Genomic DNA, 25,377 nt, shown 5'->3' with positions numbered 1-25,377 from the left:
ATCAGCTATAGAGACTGAAACCTTTTTTCTAACAGGCTGTAAGCATGTTTACATCTGCTGTAAAGTCGGACATATTAAAATGGGATTGACTCTTGTTTGGAGCCAGCCTCAAGTGGCCGTTAGAAGAACTGCAGCTTTTGCACCTTCCCATTTGCTTCAATTTGCAGTCATGGAGGTGGCTGATTGTATGACATCTATATTTTTTCCCTACAAAATTCCTATTTTAATGAGCCAGCTGGAAAGTATTTTGAACCACCTCATGTAGCTAATATTTGCCTAGCTTATGACAAAGCTTGCTAAAGACGACTGCCATTTCATCAAAACTGAAAGTTGGTACCAAGTAATGAAGAGTCTACTTTGACAACTTCTGTCTGAATCAGGGACTTATTTTTCAAAAATAATTAAAGTTGCAGTCAGCAGAAATCTGGAAAATGCAAAAAACCCTAACTAACCCTTTAAAAATATACAGCCCTCATCCAGGTTTTCCCTCTCTGTTCTCAGCCCCTCCCACCACAAGAGGTTTGAAACGCACACTGATAGTCAAGCAAAAAGGCAACAATCATATGTGGCCCTAACCAGGCTTCAAAAGCCACTCTCCCAATTGAAAGTCCTCCATCAAACCCAACGTGCCACCACATCATGCTTTGATTGGTGAACTTTCTTGCTATTTATACCATCTCATCTGTTCAGTGAGAACGCTTGTGATTGGCTAAAGCTGCCTGTCATGGGTTAGATTTTCTAAAGCCTGAAACTGAGCTGGGAGGAGCTGCAGAGGAGTAGTTTCCTCTCAAAACACTTGGGTTACACTATAATGACAGATTAGCGTGAAATGCTTGCCTTATATTGCCAAGAAAATACTGAGGTAAAGAATGTGCCATGACAGATTCACCTATAAACACAACACACTGCTTTCATTTAATCTTTTTTTTTTAAATCAACCGCTTCCATTTTAAGCACAAAAGAACAAAATGAATGAATCCTCCTGTCCAGTGTTGTCTCTGCAGTGAAAGCTTAGTATATCTTATTTCACTGTGCCACAGGCCTCTACTGTCATCCAAAAGCTATTAAAAGCACATAAAAGAGCCGCAGTGATTTAATTTATGGCTTATCCCATGATTAGAATGGACCTGGCCAGTTGTGAAACTGCTGCTGTATTTTGAATCAAGTGCAGAGCAGCTCCATATCTGCAATTATTGGGCATGCTTAGGGACACAGCTCCACTTTATATGCTGAGACAAATGTATCACCCTGGCCTCCTTTATTGTAATGGATGGAATATGTTATCCCAATGCGACTCGATGACTCTCTTAACAGTTTTTCTACAGAGACGAGCACTGTATCGTCTGTGGAATCACAGATGATACTGGATAGACATTGTAAAATCATTGCTTTTCGTAGCATTTGTTGAGACTATTAGAAATATCAATCTCATCCTTATCTTTTAAATATGGATTTAAGTATGTCATATGCAGGTGCTGTATGAGTAAAGCAGATTTGTTTTAGTAGAAAACCTCTCTCTGGTTCATACCGTTAAATACAATGAGTATTTATTATCTACTGGAGAACTAAACACCATCTCACCTTTGACCTCTGCTGAGCTGCATGGTGTTGCTGGGACATTTGGTTCAAGCCTTTTATACAGGAGGCTTTTATTTGTCGTGACTGCAATGATGCCCTCATCACCCCACGCTCCCCTGTTCCCTCGCCCACAAACCCCCTTTTGCCAGCTTACTGCAAATATATATTTCCATTTATCACACCCCAGAGAGAGTCTTTACTAACTACAACATTTTAGTGGTACATGGCTGGTCTCACATGTGTACAACATTTGTGGTCCTGTTTTAAAGAAGCTTTATTGATGCCTTAATTTGTTACATTAATGTTAGCATCCGTCCTTGGTTTAAACAGTATACTGTGTGTCTCTGGCGTCATTTTATAAATGGATATATCTAGATTTAGTACTTAGAATTTGTGTTTACTGTTGATGGAGGTTTTATTCCAAGAAGAAAAATGTAATTTTGATAATATGATTTTAGTTGGGGGCTGCACAGTGGCGTAGTGGTTAGCACTTTTGTCTTGCAGCTGGAAGATCCCCGGTTTTTATCACGGCCTTCCTGGGATCTTTCTGCATGGAGTTGGCATGCTCTTCCTGTGTATATGGAGGTTTTCTCTGGGTACTCCGGCTTCCTGCCACAGTCAAAAAACATGCTAAGGTTAATTGGTGATTCTAAATCGTCTGTACGTGTGAATGTGATTGTGATTGTTTGTCTCTATATGTAGTCCTGTGATAGACTGGTGACCTGTCCAGGTGACCTGTCTTCACCCTAAGTCAGTTGGGATAGACTCCAGCCCTCCATCACCCTAATAAGGATTAAGCGATGTATGGAGAATGGATGAATGATTTTAGTTTTTTTTTTCAGAGACATTGCAGCAACAACAAAGTACAAATTCAATTTATCTTCTACTGAGTCACAACCAGAACATGAACTTAAAGAGCAGCTTGCAGGTTGGTGAATTAATGTTTAAGAAAATGGAACAGAACCCAGGTCTTTTTTATGTTTATAAATCCACCACAATACCATTTAGAGTTGTTTTTAACTTAGTTTTAGACCTATGAACAGGGGCTATAGTCCCTGATGCAGCCGCCTGGGTTCAGTTCCAGCTCACGGCCCTTTACTGGATGTCTACCCCTCATTCTCCTCCCTACTTTCCTGTACTTTCCTGCACAACAAATTACCATAGTGAAAAACTGTGAAATACAAAGTAATTAACAAACAAGAAAAGCACTCAGAGAGCACAGTACTCCTCCAAGGCTGCTCAGTCGTTGTATGATTTCCAACGGATGAAATCCTTGATTAAAAAAAAAAGATCTTGCGTTGAGCACATCCTTGTGTTATGTCTGTGACCATTATGTACAGATACTGAATAGCGTGACCTAAATATGTAGCTGCTATCTCGCTATGACACTGAAATATTTAACAAATGCATGGATCCAGACTGTAAGTTGCATCACTGCCAAAATATTATCACTGGGTCCTTGTGTCATTTCTGATCTTCCCTAAAAATTTCATTCAAATCTGTTTGTCCATTTTTGAGAAATGTTGCAGACAGACAGACAGACAGACAAACAAATGTACGCCAATAGTCACATAACTCCACCGCGTTCCTTGGCAGAGTAAAAAGACCACCTCTTTAAATCTCACCTACTCAGACTCATTACTACCCAGTACTGCACACTATGCTGTTGAAGAGCTGTCTATTAGATGTAATGTGATGCACTGTAAATACAAAAAGACCTTTGTCAGAAACACTGCTCTTGTGCCTTTATATTTCAATACTTCCAACAAGTATGCAGGGAAATTTTGTGAAAAGTTCAACCTGCAAGTTACTCTTTAATAAGAGATCATGTTTTTCTCAAATTCATTGTGGAAATGTACTGAAGAAATGCTTAGACTAACTCCCACCTAAGAAAGTTTTCTGTTTCCAGAGAAATGTTACTGACTTTAAAGTTGCACAAGGTTAAAAACCAGACTGGAGGAGAATAGTTTCAGTTGCCTGGCAACTTGTATCTATGAACGGATGGATGTGATTAAAACAAATCATAACTATTATCATCTAATATTGTCTCTTTAGGATCGCTGTAATTCGACATTAATGATGCTTCCACTGAACAGTCAAAGGTATCATATTTTTGTGTGTTGTTAGAAGACCTTTGATGAAATGTTCAGCGTCAGATCGTTATAAAATGTGTGAATCAAAGAAAGTAGATATGAAATGGACCACTGGAGCCAGTTAAAGGGCTGCCAGGAGTGTTTCATGTCTGTTTCTGTGCTCACAGTCCTGTCAGCAGACTGCAGTGGGGGCAGCGACCTCACCATGTCCCCAGAGGAGAGGGTCCCCATGCGAAGGTCCAGCACCCGGGAACAGGACCGCCGGAGTGGGGGGACGTGTTTCTTGCTTGCTGCGAGTGACTACACCTGCCCTGCAGACGGAGGGATGAGAAAAACAGGTGACTGCATGTGGAAATCCAACTGGTGTTCAGTGTGATTTAATTGGCCTTAGAATAAATATTTCTGATAGAATACAAAATTATTATGTCAGTTGTTTCATAAAAGTAGAGTGATTTAAAAAGCATGCAATGTTCTTGTTTAAGTGGATCATTCTGAAACCCATGCTTGCTACTGTGCATTAATACTGATTGATGTTTGAGTCATGAGTCATCACTTGTAAGTCTGGGTTAGTTTCCTCTCGCTTTTCATGTAGTTTTTTTGTTTCCAGTGTGAAACTGAAAGAGCAGTCAGACCAGTTCGTATTTTAGAAGATAGAAAAAAATCTTAAAATCACAGACATGAATCAGAATCCTCATCGGCTGATCCGTGTCCTCAGTGACTGGGACACCGACATCCCTGGAGGGTGGAAGGCTGTATGCTCAGCCGTAGTCAGCTCAGGTAACGTAACCTGTGGAGCTGCTGCTGCGATGCTCAGCAGCGACACACAACACGACGACTTTGGCAATTCTGAGGGACAACCGTGTCCATGCAGCTGACTCAGAACTGTTGCTTTCCTCACAATTTATTCATGGTTTCCTGTTGCCTGGAAACACTTGAATAAATTTCTGACCCAGTGTCTCACTTTTTTGGCCGTTGCCAGGTTCACTGCCCATCTACAGCACCAGGAGAAATAGCTCAGTGTATCATCTGCTTCTAAGGTGGTGATACACCTATCAGAGAAATTAAAACTGCTACTGGAATAGATATTAATGCTGTCAACTCATAAACATTTTGACTTCTTCATTCATTTTTGACAACAAGCGCTGTTACTTTAATTAGCGACTACTTATTATAGTGGACTAATTTCCATTCAGATTAAGATAATAAAATCCACTGATCTTTTTATCTGACATGCCAGATTTGATACTTCTATTCTCAGTTATCAGTTATGGTATTTAACTAATTTCACTGTATTTGTTCTATAATTGCAAGAAAAAAGAGGCACATGTAGAAATCTGACCCTTCGCTAAGCCCTGCTCCCCTTAGTTACTGTTGCTATGCTGGTAAAGCTTCCCATTCTTGTACAGACTATACACAGTTTTAATAAAAAGCCGGCAGATTCACTATTGAAAACATTTCAACCACAAGGAACATAATGTCTAAAAAACGTGAAGAAAATCAAAATCATGACAGCGTTGTCCTTGTATTGCATTTTAAGAATGAGCATCAGTGTTGTAGTGCAAGCCTCATCTGAACTATAACATTCAGATATTTATTTTAAAAAAAAAATGCAAATTAATACAACAACTTTGTTTGGAATTCAGTTGTATTAAAACACAATGTATGTCAGCACAGAGAGCAGGAGAGAAGCAAGCGGCAGACAGTGCCACCTTGGGTTGCTGTCAAAACTCTGCATAGTGTCCCAACCTTTTCGTTGTTTGATCATTTTACACACGTGGACAAAATTGTTGGTACCCCTCAGTTAAAGAAGGAAAAACCCACAATTCTCACTGAAATCACTTGAAACTCACAAAAGTAACAATAAATAAAAATGTATTGAAAATTAAATAATCAAAATCAGCCATCACTTTTGAATTGTTGATTAACATAATTATTTAAAAAAACAAACTAATGAAATAGGGCTGGACAAAAATGATGGTACCCATAACTTAATATTTTGTTGCACAACCTTTTGAGGCAATCACTGCAATTAAACGATTTCTGTATTTGTCAATGAGCGTTCTGCAGCTGTCAACAGGTATTTTGGCCCACTCCTCATGAGCAAACAGCTCCAGTTGTCTCAGGTTTGATGGGTGTCTTCTCCAAATGGCATGTTTCAGCTCCTTCCACAGATGTTCAATGGGATTCAGATCTGGGCTCATAGAAGGCCACTTTAGAATAGTCCAACGCTTTTCTCTCAGCCATTCTTGGGTGTTTTTGGCTGTGTGTTTTAGATCGTTGTCCTGTTGGAAGACCCATGACCTGCGACTGAGACCAAGCTTTCTGACACTAGGCAGCACATTTCTCTCCAGAATGCCTTGATAGTCTTCAGATTTCATCGTACCTTGCACACTTTCAAGACACCCTGTGCCAGATGCAGCAAAGCAGCCCCAAAACATTACTGAGCCTCCTCCATGTTTCACCGTAGGGACAGTGTTCTTTTCTTCGTATGCTTGCTTTTTGAGTCTATGAACATAGAGTTGATGTGCCTTACCAAAAAGCTCCAGTTTGGTCTCATCTGTCCAAAGGACATTCTCCCAGAAGCTTTATGGCTTGTCAACATGCATTTTTGCAAATTCCAGTCTCGCTTTTTTATGAGTTTTTTTCAGCAGTGGTGTCCTCCTTGGTCGTCTCCCATGAAGTCCACTTTGGCTCAAACAACGACGAATGGTGCGATCTGACACTGATGTACCTTGGCCTTGGAGTTCACCTTTAATTTCTTTGGAGGTTGCTCTGGGCTCTTTGGATACAATTCCAACGATCCGTCTCTTCAATTTGTCATCAATTTTCCTCTTGCGGCCACGTCCAGGGAGGTTGGCTACTGTCCCATGGGTCTTGAACTTCTGAATAATATGAGCCACTGTTGTCACAGGAACTTCAAGCTGTTTAGAGATGGTCTTATAGCCTTTACCTTTAAGATGTTTGTCTATCATTTTTTTTCGGATGTCCTGGGACAATTCTCTCCTTTGCTTTCTGTTGTCCATGTTCAGTGTGGTACACACCTTTTCACCAAACAGCAGGGTGACTACTTGTCTCCCTTTAAATAGGCAGACTGACTGATTATGAGTTTGGAAACACCTGTGATGTCAATTAAATGACACACCTGAGTTAATCATGTCACTCTGGTCAAATAGTTTTCAATCTTTTATAGAGGTACCATCATTTTTGTCCAGGCCTGTTTCATTAGTTTTTTTTTTTTTAATAATTATGTTAATCAACAATTCAAAAGTAATGGCTGTTTTTGATTATTTAATTTTCAATAAATTTTTATTTATTGTTACTTTTGTGAGTTTCAAGTGATTTCAGTGAGAATTGTGGGTTTTTCCTTCTTTAACTGAGGGGTACCAACAATTTTGTCCACGTGTGTAAGTACTTCCTTATGCTCAGAGAGTTGTATCTTCAGAAACTTTTACAATGCGCAGAATCAGACTCTGGTGCCAACTAACATTGTCTAAAACTGTAACAGTGACTGCAGCTGACCAGTGACTGGAGCCAAAAATGACAACAAAAAAAAAAAAGCATTTGTTGCAATGAATTAAAGCAATTTAGGCAGAAATAAAAGAAGAAGAAAATGCAGAAAGTTTCAATATTGAGGTCAAAGTACACTGCCTGTCCATAAGAAGAGTCACCACTTGGATTTAACTAAGTAAATAGGTAAGAGCCTTCCACTGGACAATTACTGCAGTGATGAATATGTTTCAGCTGCAACAACTTATTTGAAACAACCATGTTGGAGGACATATCCTGTGATCATGGAAAGGATGTTAATCTGTTTCAGAATGGTGAAATTATTGTCCTGCATCAAGCAAAGAAAACAACTAAGGAGATTTCTGAAACTATTAAAATCAGGTTAAGAAAAATCCAACACATTTTTAAAACCTGTAAGGATAGTGGAGAACCATCACCTTCCAGGAACAAATGTGGTCAGAACTATGGAATGAATTTCCTATCATAATTCAAGAGCATTTTAAATTGATTTGAGGGCAGCATTTATCGATTTCATTCTCAGATTTTGTGATATTGTCTCTCAGAACTCTGCTCTCGCGCTCAAATTTGCTCTGCGCGTGCTCAAACTGTGTCCTCGCACTCGGTTAAGATGGTGCTCGCGCAGATTTCCTGCGCTCAAACTCTTCCTCTTGCTCTCACGGAGCTTCTGCTCACGGATCTCTGCTCTCAGATTTTTTGTGTATCAACGCTGTCAACCAATAGAAGGCCGGCGAGCTTTGACCAATCAGATTATCCCTGTTTGTATACGGGTGCGTTCGCTGTTTTCCGAGGAGCGTCGCATACGGGCGGGCACTCTTTCAACAGGTTTTATCCACTCCCTACCTCCGGGACTGTAATAAATGTGATTTCTTTTATTTTTTGACCACTGTTGGAATAAAATATCATTCAATGCATACAACAGCGTCCGAGCTTCTCATTAAAATTGCTATATTGTATAATAATAGCGGCATCGAACACTGCTCTTTGAGGTGTCCTGGTGGAGAAAACAATGTCACCACGACGCCGCTCGGGGACGGCTGCCATCTTGGTCCGGTCATCGTACTTACAGTTCAGCAGCAGAAAGAAACAGATGCCACAGCACTGTGCCGCATATTCGTGTTCAAAACGCCGGATCGTCGAAAACAGGGCACGATGGATTACTTTTCACAAGTAAGATTGAACATTACTATTGGTTGTATTCTGTGAATCGAATATTACTGTGCTGTATTTATGCCCACCAGCGAAATCATGGCCAGCTAGCTAGGCTATGTTTACTGCTGGTGTTGACCCGTCTGTGAACTGAGACTTTATAAGTCATATTCCACTGACTTAGATTACAACTGACACAGGAAAGCTAAAATATATATTACTGGTATAACATTGACCAGTGAATTTTACACAGGTGGCACAGACTGTATTGTTCACATGTAATTCACCCTAACAACAGTAAGCTAGCTCTAATGTCTCATACCCACCCACTTACTTAAAAATACAGACAACTGAACATCTGACTGTAGAATAATTTGCAAACAAACTTATTCACAGTTTAAGCAGTTTTGGTTCATTATCAACTGATATGCATCAAAAATAGGAGTTTTGTTGAAGAAAGGTTGTAAGAAACTTGAAGAAAACCTCTTGACCTCTTTTGTAAGATGTTTTTGTATAGACTCTCCCAAATCTTCCATTTTCATTTTGAAGGTGATGTGATGTGTGCCGTGCAAGCTTGGTCAGAGATGCTGTACCATCATCATTTGACGAGAGCTACCACCTTCTAGCTCTGAAAAACAATGGAGGCCTACTGATTCCATCACAAGGCACAGTGAAGGTTTGATTTTATAATCTTGTATATATTTTTTTTATTTGCATGTTAAAGTTGCTTTGTTCTTTATTTTCTCTGGACTGTAAAGTGTCTTTTAGCACTGTGTAAAGCGCTATATAAATATAATTTTTTAAAATTATTATTATAAGGTGCTGAGAGTTGCAGAGAGGGTGATTCGCCAGGCTTCAACAAAACAAGCTCCAAAGGTGTCAACAGTCACACACAACGTTCGGGAGGAGATTGGAATGGAGGTGGTTTTTCTGCTTGGGGAACACATTGAAGAAAGACAGTTTCGTATCGACAACCATCATTCCAGCTTGTTGTCATTGGTTATGTCCGTGGCTGCACCATATTGCCAAACTTACCTGTCTTGACCTGCAGAAAGGGAGCACGAGAAAGAAGCTCTGCAAAACAGTCCTCTTTCATTGGTTTTAGCTGTAAAACGTTTGTACATGTGTAAATGTGGTTTAGGGCAGGGATGTCATGTTCTTGTGTTAACTTGAGAATTTACATTTACATTACATTTTATTCTCTCTACATACATGATTTATATATGTAGTATGATTTTCTCTGATATATATAACTTTTACATATATATGTGAATGTTGATACTCCATCTATGATTTTTATATATATTCCTTTTCTCTGATATATAACTTATCTCTACTGTTTTATATAGAAATATGTGTTCATTAGTCAGTATATGTAAGTACCACTTCCTGATGAGGATAGGATCCAATTATTAATGATATAAATCGTTTTCAAAACAAAACAAAGAAAATACAAGGATATATAAATACATTTTGTATGGTGTTCATGTATATTTAAAACCAGGTATATGATCAAATAAATATTATATAGTTTTCATTAAAATTAATATAAAAATAACTTGCCTGAGCGCTTCGACTTTGCCGGTCCATTTTAGCAAGCCATCTGCTGTCCCGCTGCTAGCTTCTGGATAGTGACATTGTTTTCTCCACCAGCACACCTCAAAGAGCAGTGTTCGATGCCGCTATTATTATACAATATAGCAATTTTAATGAGAAGCTCGGACGCTGTTGTATGCATTGAATGATATTTTATTCCAACAGTGGTCAAAAAAATAAAAGAAATCACATTTATTACAGTCCCAGAGGTAGGGAGTGAATAAAACCTGTTGAAAGAGTGCCCGCCCGTATGCGACGCTCCTCGGAAAACAGCGAACGCACCCGTATACAAACAGGGATAATCTGATTGGTCAAAGCTCGCCGGCCTTCTATTGGTTGACAGCGTTGATACACAAAAAATCTGAGAGCAGAGCAGAGATCCGTGAGCAGAAGCTCCGTGAGAGCAAGAGGAAGAGTTTGAGTTTGAGCGCAGGAAATCTGCGCGAGCACCATCTTAACCGAGTGCGAGGACACAGTTTGAGCACGCGCAGAGCAAATTTGAGCGCGAGAGCAGAGTTCTGAGAGACAATATCACAAAATCTGAGAATGAAATCGATAAATGCTGCCCTCAAATCAATTTAAAATGCTCTTGAATTATGATAGGAAATTCATTCCATACAGAACAAACTCTTAGATGATGGTAGGAAATCAACAGTAGAACCCACGGCTATGTTTATAGTGACAGTAAGAGCATTTCTACTTGCACTATGCGAAGGGAACTCAAAGGATTGGGACTAAACAGCTGTAGCTCTAAGAAAACCACTGATGAGTCAATAAACACTACCAAAGACAACAGAGCAACACAATGTTAGGCTGTAAAGTTATCTACATTACACAAACAGTAGAATGAATAGCTGTAGATTTGGACAGTTTGAAGTTAAACTAAAGTGGCTGCAAAACATTACATCTAAATGTCAGTGTTTAATCTCCTTTAGCAAATCCCCGTCAGCATGTCCACACTAGTTGCATGCTAGTAACACAAAAGCAGTTTGAGCCATCTGCCTGCTGCTTCAATATACAGAGTTGTTCAAAACCCGACTGGGCTGAAAAATGGATGCGTGGACAAAGGGTTTAGCTAACAGTCAATTCCATATAGTATAGTTACTGTGAACTTAAATTTTTACAGCAATGAAGAAGTCAATTTGCCCAACTCAGGCATTATGTGTTGACCATTAGGATAACGTAATTCTTGTTTCTGATTGGACAATGTTGAAACTTTGCCGGCAAAGTTTGTCAGCCACACCGCTTCACTGCACTAGCTATTGAATTAGCGTACATTGTTTCCAATGAGAAATAGCATCTACAAATTTAGCCTTTTTTTTGGTGTCAGATTTGCCCGTCAGTCGTCGCCTTCTGTGTTGTGCATCTTTGGAAAGGTCACACTCACAAAGGCCTTCCAAGCACTCTGGCCTAAGCTAAAGGTCATTGTTAAGTTCACACCTGCTGGATCGTCAGAAAGTCTTACTTCAGTTCCATGTGATTTCAAAGGCCGAAAAGGTCATGAGCTATAATGTATAAATGGAGCAGCCCACACAGTAGAAATGAGCTCAGGCTGCCTCTGGCTTATTAGATGCAAACACATTCTTATTCTGACCACACTTAAATAATATTTGAGCGTCATGTAGGGCCTGAAGCATGCTTCGTAGACTAATTCCTCTGTTTTATCTCCAGCATCTTGAGGCATTAATGTTGTGTTAATCTGCACTGTAAAGTAGAAGCGTTAAGCCTCAGCTAATTGCCTTCTATCAGGAGTTAACTGCCTCTCCAGGATGCTAGCTAAGTGCCCTGCTCCCAGTGTTATTGCTCTATAGCCTTGTAGTGCTGCTGTACTAACTGTACAGCAGGCAAATGAATGCCATCAGTAGATTGTAAATGTTTTTGTGAAATGCAATTGCGACCTGCATTTCAGAAGAATCCTAATGAGTACAATGCATCATTTAGAGTGGAGCTTTATTTGGAATGCACTGAGGATACAGTATACACTACTGTTCAAAAGTTTGGGGTCACCTAGACAATTTTACACATAACATGACAACACACTTTTATTCATGTGCTGACATAACTGCACGAGGGTTTTCTAATCATCAATGAGCCTTTCAACAGCATTAGCTAACACAATGTAGCATTAGAACACAGGAGTGATGGTTGCTGGAAATGTTCCTCTGTACCCCTATGGAGGTAAAAAATCAGCCGTTTACAGCTAGAATAGTCATTTACCACATTAATAATGTCTAGACTGGATTTCTGATTAATTTAATGTCATCTTCTCGGAAAAAAAAAATGCTTTTCTTTCAAAAATAAGGACATTTCTAAGTGACCCCAAAGTTTTTAACGGTAGTGTACATGGCCTGTTGATAGTTACTTAAACAGTGCAGCAGGTTAAACTCCATGTAACCCACATATTCTGCAGGGAACATCATGGTGGGGTCTCTCTCAGCAGGGCACGTCGCCACTATTGTATTTTCAGAGTAGGCAGCCAAGCAGCTGTGCCTTCGTCTGTGCCGCTTCGGCCGGTGGTTGTGGTTGCATTTGCCGCCACACTGGCACTAATGCATAAAATATTGGATCCTTTCTCATACCTGCTACCTGTTGGCACAGACCCAAGCTGCCCTTTGTTCTGCAGCGGGGTTCTGAAAGAGCCCCAGTTTAATTTACACCCTTCCTCTCAGAGAAACAAATGGTGGCGTATGCAGTACGGTAATGAGGCAATGCTTCCATTAGCTGTTCCTCATCAGTGTTTACGCCAGCTGATTGGCATGCTCCATTAATGGTCTGCTTTGGCTTGTTTTGTTTTTTTTCCTTTTCTATTTGCACCAAATGCAAATTTGCCAGCGTGCGTCACATGCAGCATTTTTGGAAGTTTGAGCTGTTGTAAAGTGTGAATCTGTACAGAATATTGAATTAAGATCATTTTAATCATCATCATCAGTATGTGTATCCTGGATTTAGTCTGTAATATTTGAACCATAGTGATCATGCTAATAGTTTTAAGGTGTATGATTATTACATATTCAAATAAATGTGTCAATATGAATGAGCAGCACTCGTAATCTTATCTCATTAATTAGCAAAATTTAGTCTTCACACTATTTTTGTGAGATAAAATACTAATGATGATGCCATAAAATAAATGCTTGCTAATGTGTAGAAATGACAGTATTTGTTATTGAACTGAAAGGTTTTGCCTTTACTTATTCTGGATTATTAACTGTACAGGTGTTTCTCAGGGGCGGAGCTGCTGTGGAGGTTAAAGCAGTTTGATTGGCTGAGTGAGTTGGTGGGTGGAGCCAGTGAACAGTTTTCTTTTTAAAAAGATCAGAATGAAAATGAAAGTGAATTTATTCTGTTCAGTCATTCACAACCCGTGGCATTTGTTCTTTTATTTTCAGACATCATCACATTAGCTTTGTCCTGCTAGCTAGGCTGAAATCCAATACTTTGTAGACTCTGTGGAAGAGCATCAAGTGCCTCTAGAGACATGAAGCACTCAGTGTAATCAAAAAAAACAAAAAAAAACACAACTATTACAAAATTGCAATAAATACTCAACTTTATTTAAATGTAGCTACCAGGAGATGGTTACAGCCAAGTCATGTTAGAGTTATGTTATTAGACCATATGATTAGAAGGTTGATATGGATGATTCCATCTCAAAATTATACTCAAAATTAACAATTTTTTTTTTCAAATTAAATGACCTATTGTGATATCGATGAGAAAATTAGTTTTTGTGTGCTTGACAAATCAGGTATTTGGAAAACGAGTTTCCTCCAAGTTGGTAATATGACATAACCCATTGGTTTGTGGTCAACCATTTCAAGCACTCGAGTTTGACATTTTGCTAAAAATGGACCTCTCTGTGTGTGGTCAAATCACATGTAAAGAGCAAGGTGTAGCTCTGACTGAGAAGTTGAGGAGTTTTTGCACAATGATATGAATAAATGAAAAGGTAGTCCAGCACTAAAACTAGGGCTGGGACTTTAATGTGTTCATTTTGATGAACTAATGAAGAAAAAATAATGTGTAAAAAACATAACACATTTAATTGCACCTTTCTGAGTTCACTAATTTCTGGTATACTGGTAACACTGATGCACACTCCATCTCAGTAGGTGCAGTAATGAACCTAAACTCTGTTTGCCGTGGTGAAGAAGATGTAGAGGACGCCTTAAGTGATGTCAGAAGTTTGGGGAACAGTAAAGGAAGACGAGACCACATTGAGCTTAACGGCATCACCTCAATGTAAAACATGTTGCTGTTAGCACCAGAGCTAACGTTAGCTACGACAGTCCTGTTAGAAACAATGTAGGTTTAGGTTTAGCTCACTTCTATGTTGTTTTCACTTTTAGACTCAGAGGACACACTCATGTTTTATATATAGTCTATGCTTATTTCTAACTAATAATGGGCTCTAACTATCTGTCTACAGTGTAGACTGGATGCATGTTAAATCAGAATATCTGATTCTTTATTTCTACCCACTCCACCAATGAGGTTGTTTCTCCCTCCAAAGCAGCTCCAGTCCAATTCTGAGCATTTGCCTGGGTTTAATCTGCCTTACTGCTACTGTCAGGAAATGTGCTGTGCATGCTCTCACCATACAGTATGTTACTGTTGCTCTGTCTCACTCCTGTCTCCTGTCTTGTCTCGGTTCACTCGGCTGGCTCGGACTCGGATCGTTGCCTGCCTGCCTGCGTGCCTGCCTGCCTGCCTGTGTGTGTTCATGTCCTGTTCCTGCACAACCACAACCACCTCCACCACCACCACCACCTTTTGTCGCCCCCTCATCTGAAGGCTATGAGAAATCCCGGAGCTTAAACAACATAGCGGGCATGACTGGCATGGCTGGTAACGCCCTGAGGTTGTCTCCTGTGACCTCGCCCTACGGATCACCCTGCCCGCTGCGGCGCTCTCGCTCCCCCATCCCCTCCATCCTGTGAGACCTCCAACCTCGGGCCACTTTGACCCGAACCACCCCACATCCAACCCCCTAACAAACCGCCTCCCTTTGGCATCATATCTGAACTCTGTTCTAGATATTGTGACTAGTGGATAAGTACTTACCATTGTAGCTAAGACTAATGTTAATACAACCTGAGCAAGTCCCCTTTTCCTTGAAGGTCATGTGCTTAGCTGAGATCCTTAAGTAACTAGTCAGTTCTCCTGTGTCACTTGGAGTTCCCTTTAGTTGGATATTGTTGTACTTTTAGAATTGCAATAAAAGAACTCTGACTGGTGGCTTCAGAAGTAGCAGCCATAACATTTAATAAAAAAAACACATATTAATAATCAGGGATATTAGATGTTGCTATGTTTAGATACCTTGAAACAGACGTGCTTCCAAAAAAAGAAAGAGAGATGTCACTTCATGTTAACCTCATACGACTGTGACTTTGTCTGTACTTTATTTTTGGCTAGAAGATAAGAAGTGCGGGGATGGAAGGTCAGTCTTTCAGGATTTTGTTTCAACTCACACAACGCACACGTGCAGTTTGTCACTCTTCACCCTCTGCTGGGCCTTGCTCTTGTTTTTGCATGGATCATCCTGTAACCATCGTCTGCAAGCAGTGTGGCGAGGGGAGGAGGGCCGAGACAGACAGCCAACAGAGGATTTGTATCGACAGCACATATACATGAAGGAGCATTTTTAATTAAACGTTATTGTGTTGGGGTATGGGAGGGGAGGGGTGCACTCAACTTGTATCGTGTCTCATTTTGCCATCGGCTTTCACCAACAAACCAACAAGGAGACTAAACACACAGAATGCCAGCCGGGTGTTCGTTTCTCTCTGCATGTGGGTTTCTGCTCATCTGCTGCTAATTCTGATTAACTTTCTCCCCCTCCTCCTTCATGTTGATTTTTTTTCTTTGACGGAGTGCCACCAAAGCTGTTGTGTTTCTGGTTGTTTACTCACAGATAACTGCAAAGAGGTTGTCTTTACTGGTTTCACACAAGCAGAGAGCAGCGTTCTATCTTAATGGCTTGAGGGAAGGAACCGCCATGGCGGAAAGGTAACCGTCTGAAAAAAGGTGTGAGGGTCAGATTGCAGAGCAGCACCCTCTCACCCCATTGGTCATGAATTATGATTTGTGTTTTTGTGTGCTAAAATGGGGGTTATTCAATAATCTTTAAAGAGAGATACATGTATGTGGCTGCAGAGACGAGCACAGTCTCTGACAAACATTCACTCTTAAAGGCATCGATAAAGATGCAACTTGTAGCATTTTTCATACTAAACAAACAAGGCCTTAATTAAAGGTCCCATACCAAACATGCTTTAACAACTTAATAACCCTAATCTGTATCCACTCTGTCCAGTCAGTGACAGAAATGAGCCCTGAGGAGGAGGGATTAGTTGGGGGCGGAGCTTATCCTGTTGTGACATCACAACGGGATCCAAACAGCTCAGTCAGAGACACACTTTGTAAACTCTGCAAAAAGGAAAGGCAAGGGGAAAAAAACACGGGGCTAGTTGTTTTTCATGTTTTGTGAGATTATAGACAAGGAATGCACAATTTAGTTCAAAAACCATTTAAAAACTGCGTTTTGCATAACATGGCCCTTTAAAGAGAAAACATGCATTTTCCCCCAGGTTTGGCTGATGATTCAAAAGTGGATTTTTTGCGATACAGAAACAGATCTGTGACTTTTTATTTCAGCTTTCCTCTTTTAAACGCACTTCATACCAGCCAAGGGCTATTAACTGCTCTCAAATCCCCAAACTCGACAGACTAGACCTGAATTAGCTTAAAACAGTTTGGAGTGTCTCACATCAAATTTCATATTAAACTGAAGCAGCCTTTTGGTTCAGCTGAAAGGCTGCTTCATTTGTTATTGATGAGACCTTTTTTTTCACCATGACAGGCATAAATTGCCTCGATACACCAACAGGTGTGGGACGGCAGACATAACCATGCAGCATTGTGCCTCACCCGTCCCTACAGTATGTCTATACCAGTAGCAGAAGGTTGCTTAGCAACTGGCTCACAGCTAGATGCATCTTACACATAGCTCGGCAAAAAGTCAAACAATTAAAAAAGCTCTCACAAACATTCTCTTTGTCTGTGCACCAAATTATTGAATCAGCCCCCATTTCAACCACTGCAGTATACAACAGAGCTTTTCTCATTCTGGCTTATATAGCGCCATTGATTTGTACTGTTTTCATTTGTGTGCATATATCTAAAGCAGCCGATGTGTGCATGGCAATGTCTTCTGATTTGGTGCAGACAGATGATGCATTTCTGTTATTTAGAGTTGTGTTTATATTTTATTTAGACAATTCATTTCCTATTTGAATGACGGTGGGATAAGACTGTCATCAGTATGAGGACCTATTGCAGTGGGAAGACCCCATTTGGAGCCATAAGGCCACTCCTACAGGACAATATGGATGAGGACGCACGCAAAAGCCACTGTCTGACAGCCGCCCAGCTCATGGCTCAGCAAGCAGGAGAGGAATCTAACGATCAAAAGGAGATCTGCGAGGACTTTGCATTCACAATTTCCTGATTTCTCTTTACCTGTTTTTGAACTCTGGAGAAAAAAAAGGAGAGCAAAGCAAACAGGACACATCCTTTAAAGAGACTATCTTCTGTATAGATATCGCTCCTGTAAATATGACAACAACACAGCACACCTGGGCCAAGTGGCTCCGTCCACACATCTGTCTTTTGATAGCAAGTCAAGTAACAAGGTGGTTGGTTGCTAAGTTGCTAAGTCAATCACTTTTCTTGCTGTGGTATCCCTCCTCGCAATAAGTGTATTAAGATGTATCAGTTGAGGCACTTTGTGTTCTAAAAATGGAGTGTATTCATATATGAAATTCTACATACAGTATATACAGTATAGAGAGACAAATGTGCTAAGTTGAATAAATGTGACATTGTGGTCATCTCTGCTTTCGTTTCCCTTGGTAATTTCAGTAGGTTAATTGCTCTGCTGTGTGTTAATGTGTGTGTGTGTGTGTGTGTGTGTGTGTGTGTGTGTGTGTGTGTGTGTGTGTGTGTGTGTGTGTGTGTGTGTGTGTGTGTGTGTGTGTGTGTGTGTATCCTAAAACTCCAGGGTAAGATCTGCAGTTTGAAAGACCAGGTCAGCAAAGACCAGTGAGTGAACTCAAAGCTGTCACTCTTCCAGTTGGGTTTAACACGAATGAGACAGATTTCCCCTGTGATGCAGCTGCCGTTGTAGAAGTCCCCCTTAAGGTGCATTTAACATGCAACTACCCTGCGTTAGTGCTGCAGATGTTTGTCTCTTCACAAACCAAATTATTCTTACCAGACTATTCCTCATAACTCCTGGTGGCTAAAAAAAAAAAAAATACTGCATAACTTGATTCTTCCAAACTTTTCCCCTCTGTGGGGGCGGAGCAAAAGTGTAGCAGAAGTTTACCAAGTTATAAAGCGGGACTTCTAGAATGGCTACGTCTGCACAGTAGCAAACCCCATGTACCCAAACAATCAGATCGGATTTGCAATAAGCACCCGAAAACAAAAAGCGCCGATCCACACTGTGATTTCAGCAGCCCGTTCAGACACGAAGGCAGATGGAAAATGGAGTGAAAACACAAATGTGCAAGTGGCACAGCATATTGTGTGTCGTGTTGGTTGCGACCTGCACAGTTGTAGGCTAGCTGTTCAAGTGTCACCCTGTACCCACAATCCTCCTTGTGTACACACGCTGCTTTACTCTTTGAACTGACAAAGGGGTACCGTTCTTTGTGTATTTCTAGGATGATGTTGTAACTTGAAAAAAAAAGGTGTTTATTTTTTTTAATCCAGAACATGTATTTTTGTGTCTTACTGTTGAGTACATTGCTCTTACCTGTAAAAGTCATGGTAGTCTGATGCTGTGCTTCTCCATCGTGTCCTCAAACTGTCAGGATTTTGATCCGAGTTCATGTTTTGTATGTTTTACTGTGAGGAAAATTCTAGTTTGAAGTCTGTATTTGTGGAGCCTTTTGTTGGCATTCTAAAGTGCATGCTGAAAAAAAAACATGTCGAATTGTAAAAAAAGAAAAAATAAGATGACATACTGTATATCACGTTCAGAACAATGTGTATAGAGTAAAGGTAAATGCTATGTGAGAGATTCACATAAACTATTTATCTTTTATCTGATGGTGTCCTTCTTTGTTTCCTGTGACCTGTTTTCTTCCATTTATACACTGAATAATGTAACACACAGGTATGAGTTCACACTTAAAGTCATTATTCAAACAGTAACTATCTAGATATGACTGACAATCACATTTTTAATGCAAATGCCACAAGTCTGTGGTGTGACTCAGAAATTGAAGATAAACTTCAGCTTTCTTCAGGTTTCCATCCAACCATCCAGTACCTATACACAGTTATTATAGTACGTTGAATTCAAATATAAATATTCTAGGGCTGGGACTTTAACGCAATTCATCCAAATAATTAATTACAGAAACAATAACGCGTTAAAGAATATTACACACTTAATCGCACTTTTCTCACTTTTTCTGACACATCAGTAACACTGAAGCACACTCCAGCCCAGTAGGTGGCGGTAATGACCTAAAGTCTGTTTGCCAGCCATGACAAAGATGCACAGGGAGTGTGCTACTAACTGATCACATGACAGTGCTTTAGCTTCAGTCCGGTAGAAACGTCAGACCAAAATAGCGGCTCAGCCACGAACTTTCTCTTTAATTACACAAACGCTTCAGCAAAAAGTATTTCTGCATTTGCTGAATCTGCCCTCGTTTTAGTTCAACAATGACTAGTTTAGACATTTATCGAATATTTTGCGGTGCCAGACCTCCACTGACTGGCACTGAATTTGCATCAAGTAGAAGTCAAGTCTACTTTATGCAAATGAGCTCTGGGGAGATACACTGGAACACATGTCAAAACGTGCTGCAATGCAACCAGCATGCAGTGCCGTGGGTTTCACATACACAATGAAACCAACAATCCTGTGGACACATCAACTATGACAGTCCTAGTACCAGCAAGCAGTGTAACCATCTCTTAATAGACCATGTTCTGAGACATCGAAAGTGCTTGAGTTTATAAAAGTCTTAAAATGTTGAATATAATTGCTATAATTGCACTTCGACTTTGCAGTAATCTGTGAATGTAGTAGATGACAAATGCAGATAAATATAAATGAAACAAACATTTTTGCTGTTTAAGTTGACGTATATGTGTATTCATAGATACAGTCATCCATCAAAATTAATTTGAATTGAAAAACTTTGCTTATTGTGTCAAATATTGCTATTTGACAAAAATGCAATTAAATACGATTAATTAATTACAGAGCCTCCAATTATTTAGATTAGATTATTAATCACGTCTCATCACTAATATACACTAGAATACTAGTCATATTTAGTCCATCCATCCATTAGAGGCTAAAATAAGTCTTATCTAAGTAAGTGGTGTTGGGTATCAACGGGTATCCATCCATTATCTATACAACGTTTAGGCAGAGACACCCTGGACAAGTCTCCAGTCTATCACAGGTCTACATATAGAAACAAACACGTCTATGGACAATTTAGAATCAGTTTGGACTGTGCGAGGAAGTCAGAGAACCCGGAGAAAACCCACGCATGCACAGGGAGAACATGCAAACTCCATGCAGAAAGATTCTGGGAAGGTGGGGACGCAAATCAGGGATCTTCTAGCTGCAAGATGAAAATGCTAACCACCAAACCACTGTGCAGCCCCTACTCCAGGTTTAACCCTGAAATTTAAGGTTTTACAACTGAGGTTCACTTCTTCCATGAGATGACAGATCATCGTATATCCAAATGTCACCTTCTGACCAATCTAGCCTTGAAACGTAGCATTGTCATAGTCCCTGAAAATCCTGTCTCCACTTAGTGAGAAAGACATTTTAGAGCTGCAAGCAAATTGAAATCCATTTCTTTGTTCTTCAGACACTTGTATGGTGATAATGCTTGTTGATCTTCGATAGATATGCAGCAAATCTACTTATCAGCTTCAATTATGTTTTTATATTTGTTCCTTACTTTCTCCCAAAAGCATTTAACACTGACAGGCCTGCAGCTGAAAGAATAAGACAAACTGTCTGACGAATAGGCTACATCTAAGCAAAACATTCATTTAATGGAATACACAGTTGTAATTACAGTCTGATCTACCCATGCCTTAATGATGGGGCAGTGATATTGATAGGGCTATTAACATCACACAGTTGACAGCTTTTTGTCAGCTTTCCTTCCTGCTTTGGCTGCAACCACTGTGTTGCTTTTAGCCTGTGTTATACTTTTATATTATTTATAATGGTTTAAAATTTTAGTCTGTTCTTCGTCTGAGAAATATGCAGTTCTACATGTGTTCATGTTTGCGATTGGTCATCTGGTGCCATCGTGATTCCTGAAAGCCAGACTCAGAAACCATAGGTTGACATACACTACCGTTCAAAAGTTTGGGTTCATCCAGACAATTTCATGTTTTCCATGAAAACTCAAACTTTTATTCATGTGCTAACATAATTGTACAAGGGTTTTCTAATCATCAATTAGCCTTTCAACACCATTAGCTAACACAATGTAGCATTAGAACACAGGAGTGATGGTTGCTGGAACTAATTGAAACTAATTACTGTGCTCAATGTGATCACTGTCAATCATTTTATTTTGAATTGTGAAATGATTCGAACAGCATGTGTGTTCACTGGCTGCTGGCTGGTTTCATACTTTTCCAGTTGATGAGCACATGAGGGTTCCCCATGGCAGAAATTTTGTCATCTCACTGAGTCCATAACAACCTCTCTGCACACGTCTACATGTAGCATAAAATTTAGCGCTAGCAGGAATTACATTATGAGGGCAACAGAGCACATGCCTGGTAGCTCAGTCATGATACATATACTGTACACTCAACAAAAATATAAACGCAACACTTTTGTTTTTGCTCCCATTTTTTATGAGATGAGTAGGTTGGATGTACTGCCAAATTCTTTGAAACGCCTTTGGAGACGGCTTATGGTAGAGAAATGAGCATTCAATACACGAGCAACAGCTCTGGTTGACATCCCTGCTGTCAGTATGCCAATTGCACTCTCCCTCAAATCTTGCCACATCTGTGGCATTGTGCTGTGATAAAACTGCACCTTTCAGAGTGGCCTTTTATTGTGGGCAGTCTAAGGCACACCTGTGCACTAATCATGGTGTCTAATCAGCATCTTGATATGGCACACCTGTGAGGTGGGATGGATTATCTCAGCAAAGGAGAAGTGCTCACTATCACAGATTTAGACAGATTTGTGAACAATATTTGAGAGAAATGGTGATATTGTGTATGTGAAAAGTTTTAGATCTTTGAGTTCATCTCATAAAAAATGGGAGCAAAAACAAAAGTGTTGCGTTTATATTTTTGTTGAGTGTATTAGGCTCATTGAAGCCAAATAATAAAAAACAACCTGTCTATGTTGTGCTTGCTTTGTAGTGCAGGTTCCAGTTTGGAGTAAATTATCTTCAGCTTCACAAACAATATCTTGATACAAGGTTTAATCATTTAGGTGGTCAACTCATCATTTCAGCTCTCGTGTATTAGTTTTGAAGGATTTTGGAACAACAGCTAAAAAGCATTGATATCCCCATAACTCCCAGAACTTTGTTATGCATTTTTAAAAACCAGTTTCCTAAACAGTTTCTCAGAAAGATATCCTGTAAAACTTAGAACCAATATCCTGAAAAGCAGAGACAAGCATTTGAGTTTGAGTTGAAGATGTGATTTTTATGCAGAAATGTTTAAGCAAAGTATATATTCTGAGAATACAAACAAATGTTTCTAGAACCACCTGTTTTGCTTTGTGTTGAGTGGGAAGTCTGTAATTTATTTACTGTTGGATCTTGAATTTGGGGCTGCACAGTGGTATAGTGGTTAGCACTGTTGGCTTAAAGCTAGAAGATCTCCGGTTCACATCCCTGCCTTCCTGGGATCATTCTGCATGGAGTTTGCATGTTCTCCCTGTGCCTGGGTTTTCTCCAGGTTCTACAACTTCCTCCCACAGTTCAAAAATATGCTGAGGTTAATTGATGACTCTAAATTGTCCGTAGGTGTGAATGTGAGTGTGATTGTTTGTCTCTACATGTAGCCCTGTGACAGACTGGTGACCTGTCCAGAGGATCTCCTGTCTTCATCCTCAGTCAGCTTGGGTAGACTCCAGCCTCACCACGACCCTCATGAGGATTATATATTTATGTATAGATAATGAATGGATGGAAGTTTGGAATTTGGCCCTCTTGATTTTTGGAAAACAACCATAATCTGACTGATAACTTAAGAATGCTATGCTCTGTGATACAGTGGCAACCTGTACATCTTAAACACACCATGCTTTTTCTTCTCCTTTAATCTAAATGGAGCTGAAGCCCCCCGTGACCCTAATGAGGATTAAGTGATACATAGATAATGGATGGATGTATGGATGGATGTGAACCTTAGTAAAAGAAAGGTTGCAGCTGACAGAAACTTGCATTCATCATTCCTACCCTGGCCACACAATCAAGGAAATAATAGCAAATCAAGTTATTTGGTTAATCTAACTTATTGAGGACAAAATTTTAATTAGTAATCTTAAAATCCTAAAATGACATGAAGATATCCAACAAGTTGTGGACATCATCACTCCAAACTGAACCTCTCTCATTCAAAGGCTGTAAAAAGCAAAATAAAGCCCGTCGGCGGGGCTCTTTGTTCAGTCCTGCTCCTCCCCACCACCTTCCTGCAGGATTTGTGACAGTTACCGGTCTGCTCCTGCTGCGATTCTGATCACTGTCTGTGTGTTCTTTTGAAAGTCTTGTTTTTCCTGCAGGAAGAGCCAGAAAACAAGACAAGCGGAGTCGAAGTGCAAATTCAAGTCGTGGATCTGTAATGCAGCTACGGTGGTCTCGTTTCCCATAGCAACAGATGCAAACCAGATGCTAAAACACTTCAGTGCAGTAGAGGTTGATTGTTTAGAGATCAGACTTGGATTAGACATGAAAAATGTACATATATGTAAATAAGATTTATGTGTATGCATCTGAGTATATACTATGATTCTGACTTCTGATGGCGCAAGTATGTGAGATATGTCCATGTTCTCTGAGGTAGCTGATGCTGGAACGCCATTCAGTAAAATGTGCAGCACCTCGGTGGGGAGGGAGATGTTGTAGCTGCACTTTCTCATTTACTCTAATAACAGAGGTGTGTTTTAGCCATCCATCTAGCCCAGTCTAGCTCTAAATGTCATTTCCCGTTGAGAGTAAAAGGAAAGCAAAGCAGCTGGTGCCTAAAAACAGTATTTGCATTTGTCTGGCGGCCGGCGTTGGATTTCTCCCACAGGTTCAGGCTGAGATAATGGTGAAGCGGTGCCGTCCGTCCTCTCCCACTTCCTGTGTTCCCTGTTCATTCTTCAGCTCACGTCCAGCAATCAGCAGCACTCAGCGCACTGTATCTCTGAGACACCCAGACTATCTTTACTCTCGTCGCCATGGAAACAGCCACAGACGTGCCAAAGTGATGTAAACAGCCAGAGCTGGGAGTGTGTTTTTCAGGACAGGACCCTTCTCCCTGTCCTCCTCCCCTTCGCTCCTTCCCCTTCACCCACCTAACCTCCAGCTCCCTGTGTGGGGGGAGCGGAGGGGGAGGCAGGGTGCGGGGTGCCAGCTGCTGAAAATCCAAAATACCAGATTCGTGACATGAATATTGCATCAGTGGCAGCTTTAAACTTCCTGGTTGTCGCCTGGTGAAACACATAGAAAGTCACTTCATCCAGACCGACCTAAGCTAGATATCCAAGGTCTTATCTTTGCTTTAATTTATTGCCTGTGTGAGTTTTATAGGTGCTTAGAGCATTGGCAGTGTGAATTCCTGTTTACTTTACAATTGTGTAGTTGGATTTCTTATATGCTAACTCCAATTTGTAATGTTTGAATTTAGTGCTGTAGGACGATACCATAAACATATACTCATATATAATAAGGAACTTTACCTATTGTGGGCCATGGATGTGTCCAAGAAATACCATATCAGACCTGATTGCTAGTTTCAAAGAGACCATGTTACAGTTTATAGCTTTTCTTTTGTGTGTGTATCTTTTTTGTGTGTGTAAAAGATCTGCAAACTAACAACGTTCAAAGTCCACACTATAGGGAGTTATTCTCTCCCAGAGAAAACGCTGCTCCTTACCAGCCTGAAACACTTCATTTGAAGTCCAGGTTTGTCTTCCATTATTTATCTAAGTCACCATGTAACACATTTGCATAGCACCTGCCTTTGACAAGTTTGGCAAATTTTTTAAAAAGTCAAGAGTCAAGACCGTTATTTGTCACAAACACAATTATACACAGTATAGCGCACAGTGAAATGTATTGAGCACCTGTTCCAGAGTGAAAAAACAAAAACAAGAAAAGCATTCAGAGAGAGTTCAAGAGTGCTTTTTCCT

At 40.1% G+C, this 25,377-nt stretch overlaps 1 protein-coding gene and 1 long non-coding RNA gene across 10 annotated transcripts in view; both read left to right on the top strand.

Annotated features, from left to right (window-relative positions):
- Positions 1-19,056, top strand: part of kcnc2 (potassium voltage-gated channel, Shaw-related subfamily, member 2) — a 132,551-nt gene extending 113,495 nt beyond the window's left edge. The window contains exons 3-6 of one of the 9 annotated variants that reach the window (XR_007944996.1): positions 3,839-4,009; positions 14,736-15,384; positions 15,859-15,953; positions 17,221-19,056. Coding sequence is in view for 4 of the 9 variants with exons in the window: in XM_022215290.2 (XP_022070982.1) it covers positions 3,839-4,009; positions 14,736-14,881 (317 nt within the window). In the remaining 5 variants the exon portion in view is untranslated. Of the gene's footprint in view, positions 1-3,838; positions 4,010-4,386; positions 4,449-14,735 lie in introns of all 9 variants that reach the window. The other 8 variants (XR_007945044.1, XR_002596715.2, XR_002596716.2 and 5 more) reach the window with 8 other exon arrangements.
- On the top strand, positions 4,455-9,903 carry LOC127536415 (uncharacterized). Its single transcript, XR_007945415.1, has 2 exons — positions 4,455-9,021; positions 9,165-9,903. It is a non-coding gene; the product is annotated as an uncharacterized LOC127536415 (long non-coding RNA).
- Positions 19,057-25,377: the final 6,321 nt, after the last annotated feature.

This window comes from Acanthochromis polyacanthus, chromosome 1 (assembly GCF_021347895.1).
Source record: "Acanthochromis polyacanthus isolate Apoly-LR-REF ecotype Palm Island chromosome 1, KAUST_Apoly_ChrSc, whole genome shotgun sequence".
Classification (NCBI taxonomy): Eukaryota; Metazoa; Chordata; class Actinopteri; family Pomacentridae; genus Acanthochromis; species Acanthochromis polyacanthus.
This window is presented reverse-complemented; position numbering and strand designations above follow the sequence as displayed.